Source organism: Bos grunniens, chromosome 1, assembly GCF_055505025.1.
Source record: "Bos grunniens cultivar Pamir isolate PY7600 chromosome 1, Bosgru_T2T1.0, whole genome shotgun sequence".
Classification (NCBI taxonomy): Eukaryota; Metazoa; Chordata; class Mammalia; order Artiodactyla; family Bovidae; genus Bos; species Bos grunniens.
Window position 1 is genome coordinate 8,955,701 of NC_141165.1, and position 16,318 is coordinate 8,972,018.

Genomic DNA, 16,318 nt, shown 5'->3' on the forward strand with positions numbered 1-16,318 from the left:
AACCAACTTAAATGTCCATGGATGGATGAATGGATAAAATATGGTACATCCATACAATGTAGTATCATTCAGCCTTAAAAAGGAATCAAACTGATATTTGCAACAATATAGATGAACCTTAAAAATGTTATGCAAAGTGAAATAAGCCAGACACAAAAGAACAAATACGTTATGATTCCACTTAGATATCTAGAATAAGCAAATTTGTAGAGACAGAAAGCAGAGGCCACCAGGGGACAGGTGGGAATGGGGAGTTATTGTTTACAGGATACAGTTTATTCGAAATGATGAAAAAGTTCTGGAAATGGATGGTGTAGGTAGTTGCCCAATGATATGAATATACTGCATGCCTCTGAATCATACACTTAAAAATGGTATATACTTCCACAATAAAAAATTAGTCAATATTTACAATCACACACACAAATTATTACCAGAGGGATGTTAATGGGAATACAGGTAAAACAAGATTGACCATGAGTTGGAAACTGTTGAAGTGATGGGTGCACATGAGTTCATTGTAACAGTTTTTCTACTTTCCTTTTTATTGGAGTATAGTTGATTTACAATGTTTTTAGTTTCAGGTGTACAGCCAAGTGAATGTTACACATACACCCACTTTTTTAGATTCTTCTCCCCATAGGCCATTACAGAGTACTGAAGAGTTCCCCATGCTATACAGTAAGTCCTTGGTTATCTATTTTATATATAGTGGTGTGTATATATCAATCCCAATCTCCCAATTTATCCCTCCCTCTTCCTTTTACCCCGTTAACCATAAATTTGTTTTCTACATCTATAAATCTATTTGTTCTGCAGATAAGTTCATTTGTATCTTTTTTAGGTTCCACATATAACCAATATCATATATTTGTCTTTCTCTTAGTTCGCAATGACACTCTCTAGGTCCCATCCACATTGCTCTACATGGCATTATTTCATTCTTTTTTTATAGCTCAGTAATATTCCATTGGATTTATGTACCACATCTTCTTTATCCATTCTTCTGTTGATGGACATTTAGGTTGCTTCCATGTCCTCGCTATTGTAAACAGGGCTGCAGTGAACAGTTTCTGTACTTTTGTATACGTTTGAAAATTCCCATTATAGAGGGAATTCCCTGGTGGTCCAGTGGTTAGGACCCAGTGCTTCCACTGCTGGGGGCCCTGGTTCCATTGCTGGTCAGGAAACTAAGATCCCATAAGCCACCCAGTATGCACCCCCCAAAAAACCCCCAAAATTTCCATTATAGAGCTTAAAATATCTGATACTGAAAAAAACAATTTAAGAACACAGTAAACTAGTAGAAAATGAGAAACTACTGGTTAAGTGATTACAGTGAATATTATCATATAGTTTACATAATGTAATTATAGATAATATGTAATGATATACAGTAAGTATTTATTATTGCCCTGCTGCTACTAAGTCGCTTCAGTTGTGTCTGACTCTGTGTGACCCCATAGACGGCAGCCCACCAGGCTCCCCTGTCCCTGGGATTCTCCAGGCAAGAATACTGGAGTGGGCTGCCATTTCCTTCTCCAATGCATGAAAGAGAAAAGTGAAAGGGAAGTCGCTCAGTCTTGTCTCTTAGCGACTCCATGGACCCTCGGTTCAGTCACTTCAGTTCAGTAGCTCAGTCATGTCCGACTCTTTGCGACCCCATGAATCGCAGCACGCCAGGCCTCCCTGTCCATCACCAACTCCCGGAGTTCACTCAAACTCACGTCCATCGAGTCAGTGATGCCATCCAGCCATCTCATCCTCCATCATCCCCTTCTCCTCCTGCCCCCAATCCCTCCCAGCATCGGAGTCTTTTCCAATGAGTCAACTCTTCTCAGGAGGTGGCCAAAGCATTGGAGTTTCAGCTTTAACATCAGTCCTTACAATGAACACCCAGGATTGATCTCCTTTAGAATGGACTGGTTGGATCTCCTTGCAGTCCAAGGGACTCTCAAGAGTCTTCTCCAACATCACAGTTCAAAAGCATCAATTCTTCGGCACTCAGCTTTCTTCACAGTCCAACTCTCACATCCATACATGACCACTGGAAAAACCATAGCCTTGACTAGACAGACCTTTGTTGGCAAAGTAATGTCTCTGCTTTTCAATATGCTATCTAGGTTGGTCATAACTTTCCTTCCAAGGAGTAAGCATCTTTTAATTTCATGGCTGCAGTCACCATCTGCAGTGATTTTGGAGCCTAAAAAAATAAAGTCTGATACTGTTTCCACTGGGACCAGATGCCATGATCTTCGTTTTCTGAATGTTGAGCTTTAAGCCGAACTTTTCATTCTCTTTCACTTTCATCAAGAGGCTTTTCAGTTCCTCTTCGCTTTCTGCCATAAGGGTGGTGTCATTTGCATATCTGAGGTTATTGATATTTCTCCTGGCAATCTTGATTCCAGCTTGTGCTTCTTCCAGCCCAGCGTTTCTCATGATGTACTCTGCATAGAAGTTGAATAAGCAGGGTGACAATATGCAGCCTTGACGTACTCCTTTTCCTATTTGGAACCAGTCTGTTGTTCCATGTCCAGTTCTAACTGTTGCCTCCTGACCTGCATATAGGTTTCTCAAGAGGCAGGTCAGGTGGTCTGGTGTTCCCATCTCTTTCAGAATTTTCCACAGTTTATTGTGATCCACACAAAGGCTTTGGCATAGTCAATAAAGCAGAAATAGATCTTTTTCTGGAACTCTCTTGCTTTTTCGATGATCCAGTGGATACTGGCAATTTGATCTCTGGTTCCTCTGCCTTTTCTAAAACCAGCTTGGACATCTGCAAGTTCATGGTTCACGTATTGCTGAAGCCTGGCTTGGAGAATTTTGAGCATTACTTTACTAGCGTGTGAGATGAGTGCAATTGTACGGTAGTTTGAACATTCTTTGGCATTGCCTTTCTTTGGGATTGGAATGAAAACTGACCTTTTCCAGTCCTGTGGCCACTGCTGAGTTGGACCCTAGACCCCTCTAATTCTATGCCCAGGAAAAGGTCAGACTGTGAGCTACTCAGACAACTCACAAGTTACACAGCAAGTTGGGAAGAGCCCCCTCTAGTGTCTCAGCTGTCTGCACAGAGAGACACTCCACCAAGGGACTCGAAAAAACATGGGACAACTGTCTATTCAAAAAAAGAAGACAAAAAGCTCAAACTTCCTTTCAGTCAGCCCTGGTTCAGATCACAGCAAACACTTTGAAAACCGGCCACATAGTTGAAAACACAGGCCAAAATTTTCAACACTATTTAACAAGAAACCCATAGGTAAGACTGTTGACTCATGTACTCAATACTTTGTGAATATAAAGCACCATTACACTGTTATGAGGATACGAGTTCTGGATAACACCTACCTATTGAAGACACTCAACCTAAGGATTAGCCAGGTTGTGGTACAAAGTTCTTTTGAGTCTATGTATTGTTACCGTAATACTGAGTCCTGACAGCTTTGCAAGAAATTAACACTGAACTTTCAACTTGTTCTATCTGTTTGAAATAGCTAATTAAATTTACTCAGCCCATTCTTAGTAGAATGCTTGTGCAGGAAATTCAACTTGTGATTCACACATTGTAATAGCTAATTCATTCTCTATGACTCCACTCACCTGAAAACTTCACCTGCATTTGAATGGCTTGAATTTACCAGGACTAGACGTCTTCTCTGGTCTTGAATTTCTCTCTAGAGGCCAGTATATGTAAATTAACTTTGTGATCACAAAATTAATCCTGGAAAACAGTATATATTTTCCTCTATGCCAAATGGAAGGATATTAACGGCATTCTTTGTGAGCTGTGACCAATGTCCGAAAGACAAATACTGTTGACCTTTGAACACAGGCTTGAACTGCCTGGGTTCACTTATATGCGGATTTTTTTCAATATACTGAAAATTTGGGGGCGAGATTACAATTTAAAAATACAGTTGAGCTGCACGACCCAGAAATATCTAAAAATTTGAGAAAAAGTTGGAGGAGAGGGCTGAATTAGTTGGCTGGCATCAATATATACTTATTACTAACCAAAAGAGACCTACTGTATAGCACAGGGAACTATACTCAGTATTTTGTAATAACCTATAAGAGAAAAGAATCTAAAAATATACATATATAACTGAATCACTGTGCTGTACTCCTGAAATTAACATGTTGTAAATCATTTATACTTCAGAATTCATATATAACAGTGCATGATTTATTTAATAAGGAAAATTTAGGTATGTCATAAAAGTATAAAATATACATAGATACTATAGGGTGAGTGAAACTTAATATAAAATTAATGTGTTGTTTCCTATTTTATAACTTTGCTCTCAAAGAATTATATTACCATACAGTATGGTAGAACTGCGTATCATCACAGGTAAGTTTCAAAAAAAAAAAAAAATTGCAACATTTCCAATGCTGTATTAAGAATATGACTATAATACTGTATGCCATAAAAATTTGATAATAATTAGTGTACAGAATAGGCTACCAGGAAGCAATTATATCAGTTACACTAGGCTGCCATAAAGCAATCATGTTATTGCTTCTTCATTATCGGTGCATGAATCATTATACCTGTAAATAAATATGAATTCTTCACATTACCTTCCCATTTTCAGTATCTATCACACAAGACAATACTGACGTACACACTGAGATGGTCCATCTTTTTGTAAACAAATGACAAGTTCTGGTAGTACAGTACTTTAAACATTTTCCTTATGACTCTTTCTCTAGCTTACTTTAAGAATACAGTAAATGATCCACATAACATACACTACTTGACTATTCATCAGTAAGTCTTCTGATCAAGTTATTAGTAACTTTGGGGGGTCAAAAGTATGTGGATTTTTTTACTAAATGGGGGTCAGCACCCATAAGGCCACATGCTATTCAAGGGCCAGAAAAACACGACTCCAGTGAGTCTCTCATTCCATCCCAATGAATCTGTGTAACACCGTGCAAAGTAAGATTTAACCAACAGCAGCTTTTCTGAAAGCTTGGAGCCATTTGTGGCCACATTAACAGACACTCAGCTTCTTTAAAAAAATAAACCGAAGAATCCAAAAGAGGTGGCAGAGAGTTATGATGGAGAACACAGAAAAAGGAATTAAAGTGGCCAATAAAACATGAAAACATGTTCAACCTGGGACAAAGAAATGCAAGCTGCCATTTTCCAACATACTATTAGTAAGTTTGATGGAGATAGGAAGAAGCACACTCGTACATTTATTTTTCATAGGAGTTTAAGTACAACGATTTCTGGATGGCAACATTTATTAAAATTAACATACCATATACTCTTTGACCAATCAGTATTCATGACAAGGAATTTACATTCTGGATACGCTTGAAAAAGTATGTGTGGTGGGTATTTATTTTCACAGTAGTGTTTTTTCCAGAAAGAAAGAAAAGGAACACTGGGAGCGTATTCATGTCATTTTAAAATGCTACTAAAGCTGTTCAAAGAGTAATATGGAAATGTTACCAATTACATGGTATAATACCTGTGTAGATTTGATACAAATATATAATCAAATATAAAGATATAAAATTTAATAGAAACTGAATGCATATATATGAATGTGTATATGTATGCAGCTAATATTTTCTGGAAGGACATACAAAAAAATACTGGTCACCTTCAGGGAGGCAGTGGGGAAGTCTTTTCACAGTATACCATTCTGTTGTTATTTATATTTCTAACTTGGGCACCAGCTCTGCTTCCCTTTCCCTGACCTCGTACCCCAGTGAGAAAGTGGCCATGCAGATTCTGGGTTGGTTTCAGGAACCACTTGACTTCAACACTCACACTCATCACTAGAGGGTGTAGCTCAATGGCTCTTGGCTCTGATAGTGCACTGGGAGGCCTTAAAAAAAGTCTTGACAATTGGTTCAACCCTCAAAACTCTTATAGTACGGGGAGCATCCTCACACTGGGATTCCTAAGAACCCCACAAGTGATTCTAAAATGCAGCCAGTGGAGAACCACCAGTACGTATCACCTTTGATTATTCCTCCATGTCAAATAATGACCTAATGGGTCATGCAATAGCACAAGTCAAGTGTCGGAGACTGTGGGCAGTCACCAGCGCCTCCTGCTCACAGTAGGAATTGAGGCCAAATAAAGGCAACAGCGATGTGCCACACTGGCCTTGCTGTGAGAACATTTAGCGTTCGCTGAGTCTGTAGTCTCTGTTGAGGTCTTGTCTGTAGGGACTGTGGGCAATTCTAGTTTACGTCCTCATACTGTTTTTGTTTTAAAGCTTTAAACAAGTGGTTTAAGCGGCACACTCCTCCCACACTAGCCTTTTAAAAAATTTAACAACAACAAAAAAGAAGTAGAGGTACCTCAATATATGCGATGTGGGTCCATGTTGTTCTCTTAAATCTGCTAGCCACATTTTCAGTCTTATCTTGGCAATATTTTCTTAAAGAGTGAATATTAGGTTAAATATAGTCAAAGAATCAACTTAGCAAGCAAGTTTCTCTTACTAATTCTATGATTAATTTTCCCATTAAGCCAGTTAACAGCCATATAATATGGATTTCTGCAAGAATATAGCTGACCAAAAGGAAAGGGAAAATTGCAAATTCCAGAAATAAGTGCTACATAAATATTCACAAACTTAGACATGCTATACACAGCTGCTCTCATTTAGGCAAGGTTTTTTAAAATGATTTATACAAAGAAAGTTTCTTTTTCAGTGTAAAATGCACACACACACTCTCAAGGTGAGCCCAGTCTGAGAATCTTAATGGAAACAAACAATATTAGTCTTCTAAATGTAACTTCTAATGAATATAATGAGCTCAACTTGAGGGTCTTAACAGACACAATCTTAGTTTTCAAAATATAACTTGAATATAGAATTCCTTAAAAGTAATATCTGAAATGTTAGCCATCATATATATTTTTATTTTATTACAAGATTTTTAAATTCTGAGGAGATACAATTGTGACAGAAAACCAGCTTCATACCAAAAATACACTTTCAATTACCTTATCAAGCAAATAAAATTTCACTTATTTGCTTTTTCTAGAAGTTAATGTACAATAAAAATTTAACATTGTACCTGACAGACATGTAATTAAGCATATAAAAGGAACATGTATTCAATGTTCAGAAACAAAAGTAAAAATAAATAGCAATGATAAAACTTTGAAAAAAATAATGCACATTTTAGTTGTGGAAAATACGATTCTTAATTATATACACAGTTATACTTAATAGAAAGCCATCTTTTTATAATTGCACAAAACATGGGACCAATAAAGCATAATTTTTAGGGCATGTAATACTATAATCCTAGGTTGTTTGCTGCTTAACTCCAGGATACAAAACACTTAGGTTTGCAATATAATAAAAAGTATGCAGTACTGCTGGAGAAAGATTGTCTTCCTCAACTCATATTAACCTGTAGTAATTCTACAAAAGGCTGTACAGGAAATTTCACAAAAAGAAATATTAAACAATTATTGTGCCCACTCCATGCGAACTAAGCAGCCAAAAATGGGCTTCAAGGTAAATGTGGTGTGACGTTTAATATTTTTGATACTTTTATACTAAAAATCGTTGCTTTTTTCTGTAAAAAACACTTTGCGTTTGATCATGATTGGCAATCTCAACACACAAAACATCCCGGCAAAAATGGAGTTTCTGCTTTACTTTCTTTTCATGAATAAAATACTTCAGGAAATAAGAATTTATAAAAAAAGAAACATTAATGCTCAATTCACTTCAAACTTATCAGGAATGTTATTCCATTTTAAAAAACCCTGTTTTAAACTTTTCTGTAAGAAAATCAAAGGTAACATTTCCATTTGTATTATGGCACAGCCCCCAAGTCAGAGAAAAATACACTTTAGGGAACCAGAAAAGATTGCACAAAGGTTAGGGGCAACCTGAAAACCTCTTGGTGAAAAACACTTGAGTCCATTAGGGTGATTAAAAAAATATGTGCAGACTTAATTATAAGTATTTACATTTCAAAGCAGAATCATGAGTTAGCTGTGTAGCTGCTCAATATCAATGATTCACAGGCATTTCAAAAGGTGTGATAATGTGTACACAGTATTTGTGTCCACACTTGAATGCATAGAATACAGCAAAGAATATGGTTCTTCAGTCTGTTACCTATCATACTTATAACAAAATTGTTTACATTTTGAAAGCTGTACAACCCGAAGACTGAGCAAATATTTTTCATTATCTCAAATACACTTTAAGTACTACTGATTTCACTCATTTGTTCCACAACTTGTCCTAAGATCTCATCAACTACATCAACATCGTAATTCACTTGCTGAAGATCGAGATCAGGTACAATCATGGCCAGGAGCTGTCCTACGTTAACTCGAAGAGATCGAAGTTTGAGGCTGAAAATACAAATATTACACCTATTAGATGAACATTATAATAATACAGCTTAATATTCACGTAGGGCTTAAAATTTAAGAGAAATATTAAAATGGAATCTCTAGAATGGCACACAAACTAAATGAAAAGCAAAACTTCCTCAAGAGAACTGGATTTAATAATTCACTTAATAATTTATTATTTAACAACTAAATATTTATCTGTTGGTAAATAGAATGTTTCGTAAAACTAGTGGCTCTGTTTGGTTCCAACTAATATAATTTTAATTCGAGACTGGAAAAAATGTGGACTGGTAAATACATAAATAACAAGATGCTATTTACAACTGAAAATCTTGTTATTACCTGGAAAAGAGTATTGATATACTAGTGAGAACACTGGTCTAAGAATAAGACGTAGCTCTTTGAGTTTCAGCTTCCTTCTGAGGAAAGTAAACTCAACTGTTCCCTAAACCATGTTCTGGTTACGGTATGAGATATCTGGTTATGAGATATCCATAGTTGTATAAATGGATTTGTGCTTAACTAAGCTTAATAAACTTTGGGTTAAATAATGTTAAACAAGATCTTTTTTAAATGCAGGATTTCTCTGAACCTATCACATACTAAAGTTCACTATTAATTGTACTATGAATTCATTATAAACACTGGGAAACTCTAGATTAAATGATCATTATCATTCCTTCCTGATTTCCATACATGTAGCTATCTGAATATCAACATTCTGGATTTTAGATACATACCTACAACTATTCAGCAAGTGGTCTTTCCTTGAAGATTGAGTGAAACACATGGATTAAGAGAATGTTACAGTTGTTTCTATTCTGTCTCCTCCAAAGTATAAGAAGCAAAGACTCTGATGCTGGGAGGCATTGGGGGCAGGAGGAGAAGGGGACGACAGAGGATGAGATGGCTGGATGGCATCACTGACTCAATGGACGTAAGTCTCAGTGAACTCCGGGAGTTGGTGATAGACAGGGAGGCCTGGCGTGCTGCGATTCATGGGGTCGCAAAGAGTCAGACATGACTGAGCGACTGATCTGATCTCATCTTTAGTTTAGACACTGATCTTTCTAGGGTAGAAATCTCTGAAGGAACAAGATGCTCATCTTTAGGTTGACAACACACAAAAATGAGATTTTACATTTGGTTTGTGAGCTTATCTTAGGATTCCATTGGATCTTGGATAAAATTTTATACCATTCCCATAACAGTTGCTTTCTGTCCAAGCTTACCCACTCATCTTCAATCAGATGCCTAATTTCTATATAAAAAACAGACAAAGTCCCAGGATGACCCTACAGCCATTTCTGACCTTCCTATCCTTTAAGTCTTTGGACTGTCCTGGCTAACTCCCCTTCTCTACAGGACACATCACAAGACCCTATTTCAGTGTATGTAACGGCACTGAGAGAAAGCACTGTGAGCTCCACATGCAATTTTAAAGAATGTAGCCACATTAAAAACTAAAATGAAGCAATAAATTTAAGTTACATATGAAATATCATTTCATCATATAATCAAAATATTGAGGCGTTTTCTTCTCCTTTTTTTGAATATGAGGGCATCAAAATCCAGCATGTATTTCATATTTAAAGCACATCTCAACTCAGACTAGCTACATGTCAAGTGCCAGTGGCCAAATGTGGCTATACTGTCTTGGAAAGCACAAATCTAAGTGATCATCAATGACTCAAAGTTCAGTGTGCAAGTGGATCATCTGGAAAACTGTTTAAAAGTTTCCAATTCAATAACCCATACTTTGGCCCAAGGATCTGTATTTTACAAGTACTACAGATGTTTGTGGTTAACGTTTTCCGAAACACCAGTTGGGAGTTTATTTTCCGAACTTTTGGCCCCATAGTTATATGTACTATTCTATTCATTCCATTTCCATAAACAGGTTTAGTGAAATCCTTCAAAAACTTAAATGTCAGGTAAGGATGGTAAACTATTTCCCAACAACAGTATGTTTTAGGTACCAAGTCTTATTACATTAGTAGGAAGGGTTATACAATTTTATCCCTTACTGACTTTTCTTTTTTCTTAATGAATATTTTTGAATAATAACCACCAACACTGTCAGAACCCCAAGTCCATTTAATACCTTACTGAGAGTAATCATTCATTTATTGTTTTCTTATTTTCACAGAACTTCTTCCTTATTATCACCTGTAATGGCAATTTTCAGTAATTATGGATTTCCTAAGTTAAAATTGCAGAAGGCATGTAGTTAAATGAGATAGCAAACCATAAATAAGTATTGCCAAGTAAATACAGAAAGAAATCAAGGTAAAAAACTAAGTTTCATGAAATGGACCCTTATCCTCTAGTCACTGCCTAATTCTTTAACATCTGGGATAATTTTCAGTTTCTCACCCCAAAATATTCCTAACCACTCTGACCAATCAAAGCTTTATTCCTTTCAATTCCTATTTTACTTAGGTTCACTAAACTGTTAGTTCCCTGAAGGAAAGGATGATGACATGTACTTCTTTTCGTATCTATCGTAATGCTGGGATAACAGCAGTGAGCAACTTCTTTTGATAGAACAAGCTTTGAGGAGTACTAGGGAGAAGACAATGGCACCCCACTCCAGTACTCTTGCCTGGAAAATCCCATGGATGGAGGAGCCTGGTAGGCTGCAGTCCCTGGGGTCGCGAAGAGTCAGACATGACCGAGTGACTTCACTTTCACTTTCATGCATTGGAGAAGGAAATGGCAACCCACTCCAGTGTTCTTGCCTGGAGAATGCCAGGGACGGGGGAGCCTGGTGGGCTGCCGCCTGTGGGGTTGTGCAGTCGGACACGACTGAAGCGACTTAGCAGCAGCAAATATCATGCTAACCAGAACTGCAGCCCCAGCCAAACTGCCTCATCTCATATTACCTTTCCCCATCAGTGTAATTTACAGACTCCTCGATGTTACTTGAAGTTGATACATCAGCTCCTACTTGTCCACTTGCAGATTTTAATTGTTCAATTTCAGCTTTCAGTTCTTCACACTGCGAACGGATTTGTGATTTTTCCACTTCCAATAATTCAATCTGACAAAAAATTAATTTTATAACTGTAAAATTTTAAAATACTACTATCAAAGTGCAAATTTAAGCTAAGAAATGTACAAAACCCTGCTTGATGAAAATCTCCATCAAAAAATTAAGACACTACCCTAGTGGCTCAGACAGTAAAGAATCTGCCTGCAATCCAAGAGACCTGGTCTGGAAAGAACCCCTGGAGACAGGAATGGCAACCCACTCCAGTATTCTTGCCCAGAGAATTCTATGGACACAAGAGCCTGGCAAGCTACAGTCTACGGGATCGCAAAGAGTCGGATATGACTGAGCGATTAACACTTTCACTTTACACTCAAAAAGAAAACCAAGAAAACGTAGACAAAAAACAGCATGCTATAAATAAAGTTTCACTTGTTTAGTTTCACTTAAAGGAAGACCTACAAGACCTTTTAGAACCAACACCATAAAAGATGTCCTTTTCATCATAGGGCACTGGAATGCAAAAGTAGGAAGTCAAGAGCCTGGAGTAACAGGCAAATTTGGCCTTGGAGTATAAAATGAAGCAGGGAAAAGGCTAATAGAATTTTGCCAAGAGAATGCACTGGTCATAGCAAACACCCTCTTCCAACAACACAAGAGACGACTCTACACATGGACGTCACCAGATGGTCAACACTGAAATCAGATTGATTATATTCTTTGCAGCCGAAGATGGAGAAGCTCTACACATTCAACAAAAACAAGACCGAAAGCTAATTGTGGCTCAAATCACGAACTCCTTATTGCAAAATTCAGACCTGAATTGAAGAAAGTAGGGGAAACCCACTAGACCATTCAGGTACGACCTAAATCAAATCCCTTATGCATATACAATGGAAGTGACAAATAGATTCAAGGGATTAGATCGGATAGACAGAGTGCCTGAAGAACTATGGATGGAGGTTTGTGACATTCTACAGGAGGTGGTGATGAAAACCATCCCCAAGAAAAAGAAATGCAAGAAAGCAAAATGGCTGTCTGAGGAGGCCTTACAAATAGTTGGGAAAAGAGAAGCTAAAGGCAAAGAAGAAAAGGAAAGATATACCCATATGAATGCGGAGTTCCAAAGAATAGCAAGGAGAGATAAGAAAGCCTTCCTCGGTGAACAATGCAAAGAAACAGAGGAAAACAATAGAATGGGAAAGACTAGAGATCTTTTCAAGAAAATAAGAGATATCAAGGGAATATTTCAAGCAAAGATGGGCACAATAAAAGACAGAAACAGTATGGACCTAACAGAAGCAGAAGATATCATGAAGAGGTGGCAAGAAAACAGAACTGTACAAAAAAAGATCCTCACGACCCAGATAATCACAATGTGTGATCACTGACCTAGAGCCAGACATCCTGGAATGTGAAGTCAAGTGGGCCTCAGGAAGCATCACTACAAACAAAGCTAGTAGTGGTGACAGAATTTCAACTGAGGCATTCCAAATCCTCAAAGGTGATGCTGTGAAAGTGCCGCACTCAATATGCCAGCACATTTGGAGAACTCAGCAGTGGCCACAGGACTGGAGAAGGTTAATTTTCATTCCAATCCCAAAGAAGGGCAATGCCAAAGAATGTTCAAACTACTGTACAATTGCACTAATTTCACATGCTAGCAAAGTAATGCTCGAAATCCTTCAAGCTAGGCTTCAAAAGTTTGTGAGCCAAGAACTTTCAGATGTACAAGCTGGATTTAGAAAAGGGAGAGGAACCAGACATCAAACTGCCAACATCCAATGGACCAGAGAAAAAGCAAGAGAATTTCAGAAAAATATTTACTTCTGCTTCACTGACTATGCTAAAGCCTTTGACTGTGTGGATCACAACAAACTGTGGAAAATTCTTAAAGAGGTGGGAATACCAGACAGACTACCTTACCTACCTCCTGAGAAACCTGTATGCAGGTCAAGAAGCAAAGAGTTAAAAACAGACATGAAACAATGGACTGGTTCAAAACTGGAAAAGAAGTACGTCAAGGGTATATATTGTCACCCTGCTTATTTAACTTACATGCAGAGTAATGCAAAATGCCAGGCTGGATGAAACTCAAGACTGCGGGGAGAAATATCACGAAGCTCAGATATGCAGATGAAACCACCCTAATGGCGGAAAACTAAACAGCCTCTTGATGACGGTGAAAAAGGAGAGAGAAAAAGCTGGTTTAAAACTCATCATTCAAAAAACAGAAGATTATGGCATCTGGTCCTGTTACTTCATGGCAAATAGATGGGGAAAAAGTGGAAACAGTGACAGATTTTATTTTCCTGGGCTCCAAAATCACCAGGGATGGTGACTGCAGCCATGAAATTAAAACACACTTTCTTCTTGGAAGAAAGTTATGACAAACCTAGACAGCCTATTAAAAAGCAGAGACATCACTTTGCCAAAAAAGGTCCAAGGAGTCAGAGCTATGGTTTTTCTAGTAGTCACGTACGGATGTAAGAGTTGGCCCATAATGAAGGCTGAGTGCTAAAGAACTGATGCTTTTAAATTGTGGTGCTGGAGAAATCTCTAGAGAGTCCCTTGGACTGCAAGGAGATCCAATCAGTCCACCCTAAAGGAAATCAGTCCTGAATATTCATTGGAAGGACTGATGCTGAAGCTGAAACTCCCATCCTTTGGCCACCTCATGTGAAGAACCGACTCATTTGAAAACACCCTGATGCTGAGAAAGATTGAGGACAGGAGAAGGGGATGATAGAGGATGAGATGGTTGGATAACATCATCAACTTGATGGACATGAGTTTCAGCAAGGTCAGGAGTTGGTGACGGACAGGGAAGCCTGGTGTGCTGCAGTCCATGGGGTCACAAAGAGTCGGACACGACTTAGTGGCTGAACAACAATAACAAACATCATCATCTACCTCATATGGTTATTTTCAAGCTTACAAATAACATGGAACTCCCAGCGTATTAGTAACTGACTGTCTCAGGGCCAATCAGCAGGATGATCCCTTGTGGTACAGCAGGGTCCTGTATATACAGGACATTTACCAGACGTGGTCCCCACCCTTTCAATTCCATCACTGCCCATGCCTTCAAGATGCTGAAAGAACCACAATGACCTTATGCATTTCCAGATGCCCACATCAGGACCACTCCCAGTCGAGAACCAGTGGATTAGCAGGTAGTCGAGAAATGGAAATATTATGCAGCGATTTATTGCAATCTAGCAACTGGGGAGTTAAGGCTGGGATGCCCCTGGACACCTACACCTCTCCTTACGCTGAGGGATAGAACTCACCTCACTTTTATACTGGTCCCTCTCAACACTGCATTTGTCCAGCTGTCTAAACACGTCATCAAGCTGCACAACCATTTCGTCCACCTCACTTTTACTCTCACTACTGGAACACTGACTGCATTCAGCCTTTACATGTTGCAAAGCACTACACTGCTTTTTCAGCCTTTCGATTTCTTCCAAGGCTTGACGATACTGAGACACCACATGGTCTGGACTTTCAGGTTTACCGTTAATACTTTCCAGTAAAAATACAGCATCAGTTTCAGTAGACTGATGGCAAGTTTCCTTCTTCACGTATTTGTTATTCATTTCCAGTATCCTCTGCTGTAACACGTTGATTTGTTCAGTGAACATGTGGCACTGTCTTTTATAATTTTCTTTTTCTTGGGTAACGAGAAGCAGCTCATTTCTTAGTTCATTTAACTGGCAACTAGCGTCACTAGCAGATTTATCAAAGGTTCCCTGGGTTTCATGTGTCTTTCCTTCAGTTTCCACACAGGCTGGCAGTGCGGCTGCGTCATTTCTTACATCTATCGCATCTTCAACAGTCTCTTCCTTTTTAACGACTAAACTTGGCACTTCAGTCTGGGTGGCTGTGGTAGTTCCCTGATCACACTGGGATGTCGAAGTACCTGTGGAGCCAGTCTGGCCACAAGGTTCACTGTCACCCACAGGCTCCACTTCCACACCACTCTGCTCCATGGGGCTCTGCTGCAATTTCACTTCAGTATCGTCATCTCCTGCAGGCTTGGGAGTGCTGTTTTCTTCTAAGATGATGACATCTTCATCATCATCATCATCTTGATGAGAATTTTCAAATACTTGATTACTCAATCTCCGATTCTTTGCATTCAAAATTGAGGAGCGAGTAGGGAGTCTTCGTTTCAGGCTGGAAAAAATTTCATATATGAAATATAGGATTATAAAATGTAGATATGGAAAAAAATAAGATGACCTTGAAGTAATCTATCTTGAATTCTAAGAAATGCCCACGTTCATTTTTTTAAACAATATATTTGCAGAATATTTTGAATATCAAAATATCAAAAGAAAAATATCAATGATTTAATAAAGCAGAGATTATTGTCTCCTTTTACAGATGAGGAAACAAGACTATTAAGACCTCTTCAAAGTACCACATCCTTATACTGCCAATTTATCTCATTTGATGTCTTCTGGCATTTCAATTTAACATCTTGAAACAGAATACCACCACTCACCCCAGGAGTACTGTCTGTAACCTAGAGGTCACTGAATGGCACTGCCATTCCCATCTGTCCATCGTAATTCCATCAACATTCAGGGATCAAAGGTGGGTCACAAGGTAAACCAGCATGCCCTACCCTTTCATGGAAAACAATTTCCCCTGCATTAAAAACTGCCTTGTTTTCTTCATCTGATTAGTTTTCTGTGAATTTATCACCAATTGATCACTTTTTGTCCCACCTAAGAGGGATATTTGTACTGATTTGCCACTTGGGTCTTAGGTGTTAAGACCTCATTTCTCGAGAAAGATCTCCCCTTTCCTTAGGCTTACTCTCTCGTATGGGGGTGGGGCATAATCTTCAATAAGAACTTGAGAAAGGGTACACATGACATAAAAAATGTAAAATATTGCACAGTGAAAATATTCTTTTCACCTCTCAAGTTCACTAATGGTTTGGTTTTTAT

At 38.3% G+C, this 16,318-nt stretch overlaps 1 protein-coding gene across 5 annotated transcripts in view; it reads right to left on the reverse strand.

Moving 5' to 3' along the window:
- Positions 1 to 5,185: 5,185 nt before the first annotated feature.
- The window catches only part of MORC3 (MORC family CW-type zinc finger 3), a 44,112-nt gene continuing 32,979 nt past the window's right edge, over positions 5,186 to 16,318 (reverse strand). For 3 of the 5 annotated variants that reach the window (XR_015167835.1, XM_086412394.1, XM_086412474.1), the window contains 3 exons: positions 14,648 to 15,536; positions 11,248 to 11,405; positions 5,186 to 8,359 (listed from right to left, as the gene is read on the reverse strand). Coding sequence is in view for 3 of the 5 variants with exons in the window: in XM_086412394.1 (XP_086268520.1) it covers positions 8,206 to 8,359; positions 11,248 to 11,405; positions 14,648 to 15,536 (1,201 nt within the window). In the remaining 2 variants the exon portion in view is untranslated. The remainder of the gene's footprint in view (positions 8,360 to 11,247; positions 11,406 to 14,647; positions 15,537 to 16,318) is intronic. The other 2 variants (XM_086412547.1, XR_015167862.1) reach the window with 2 other exon arrangements.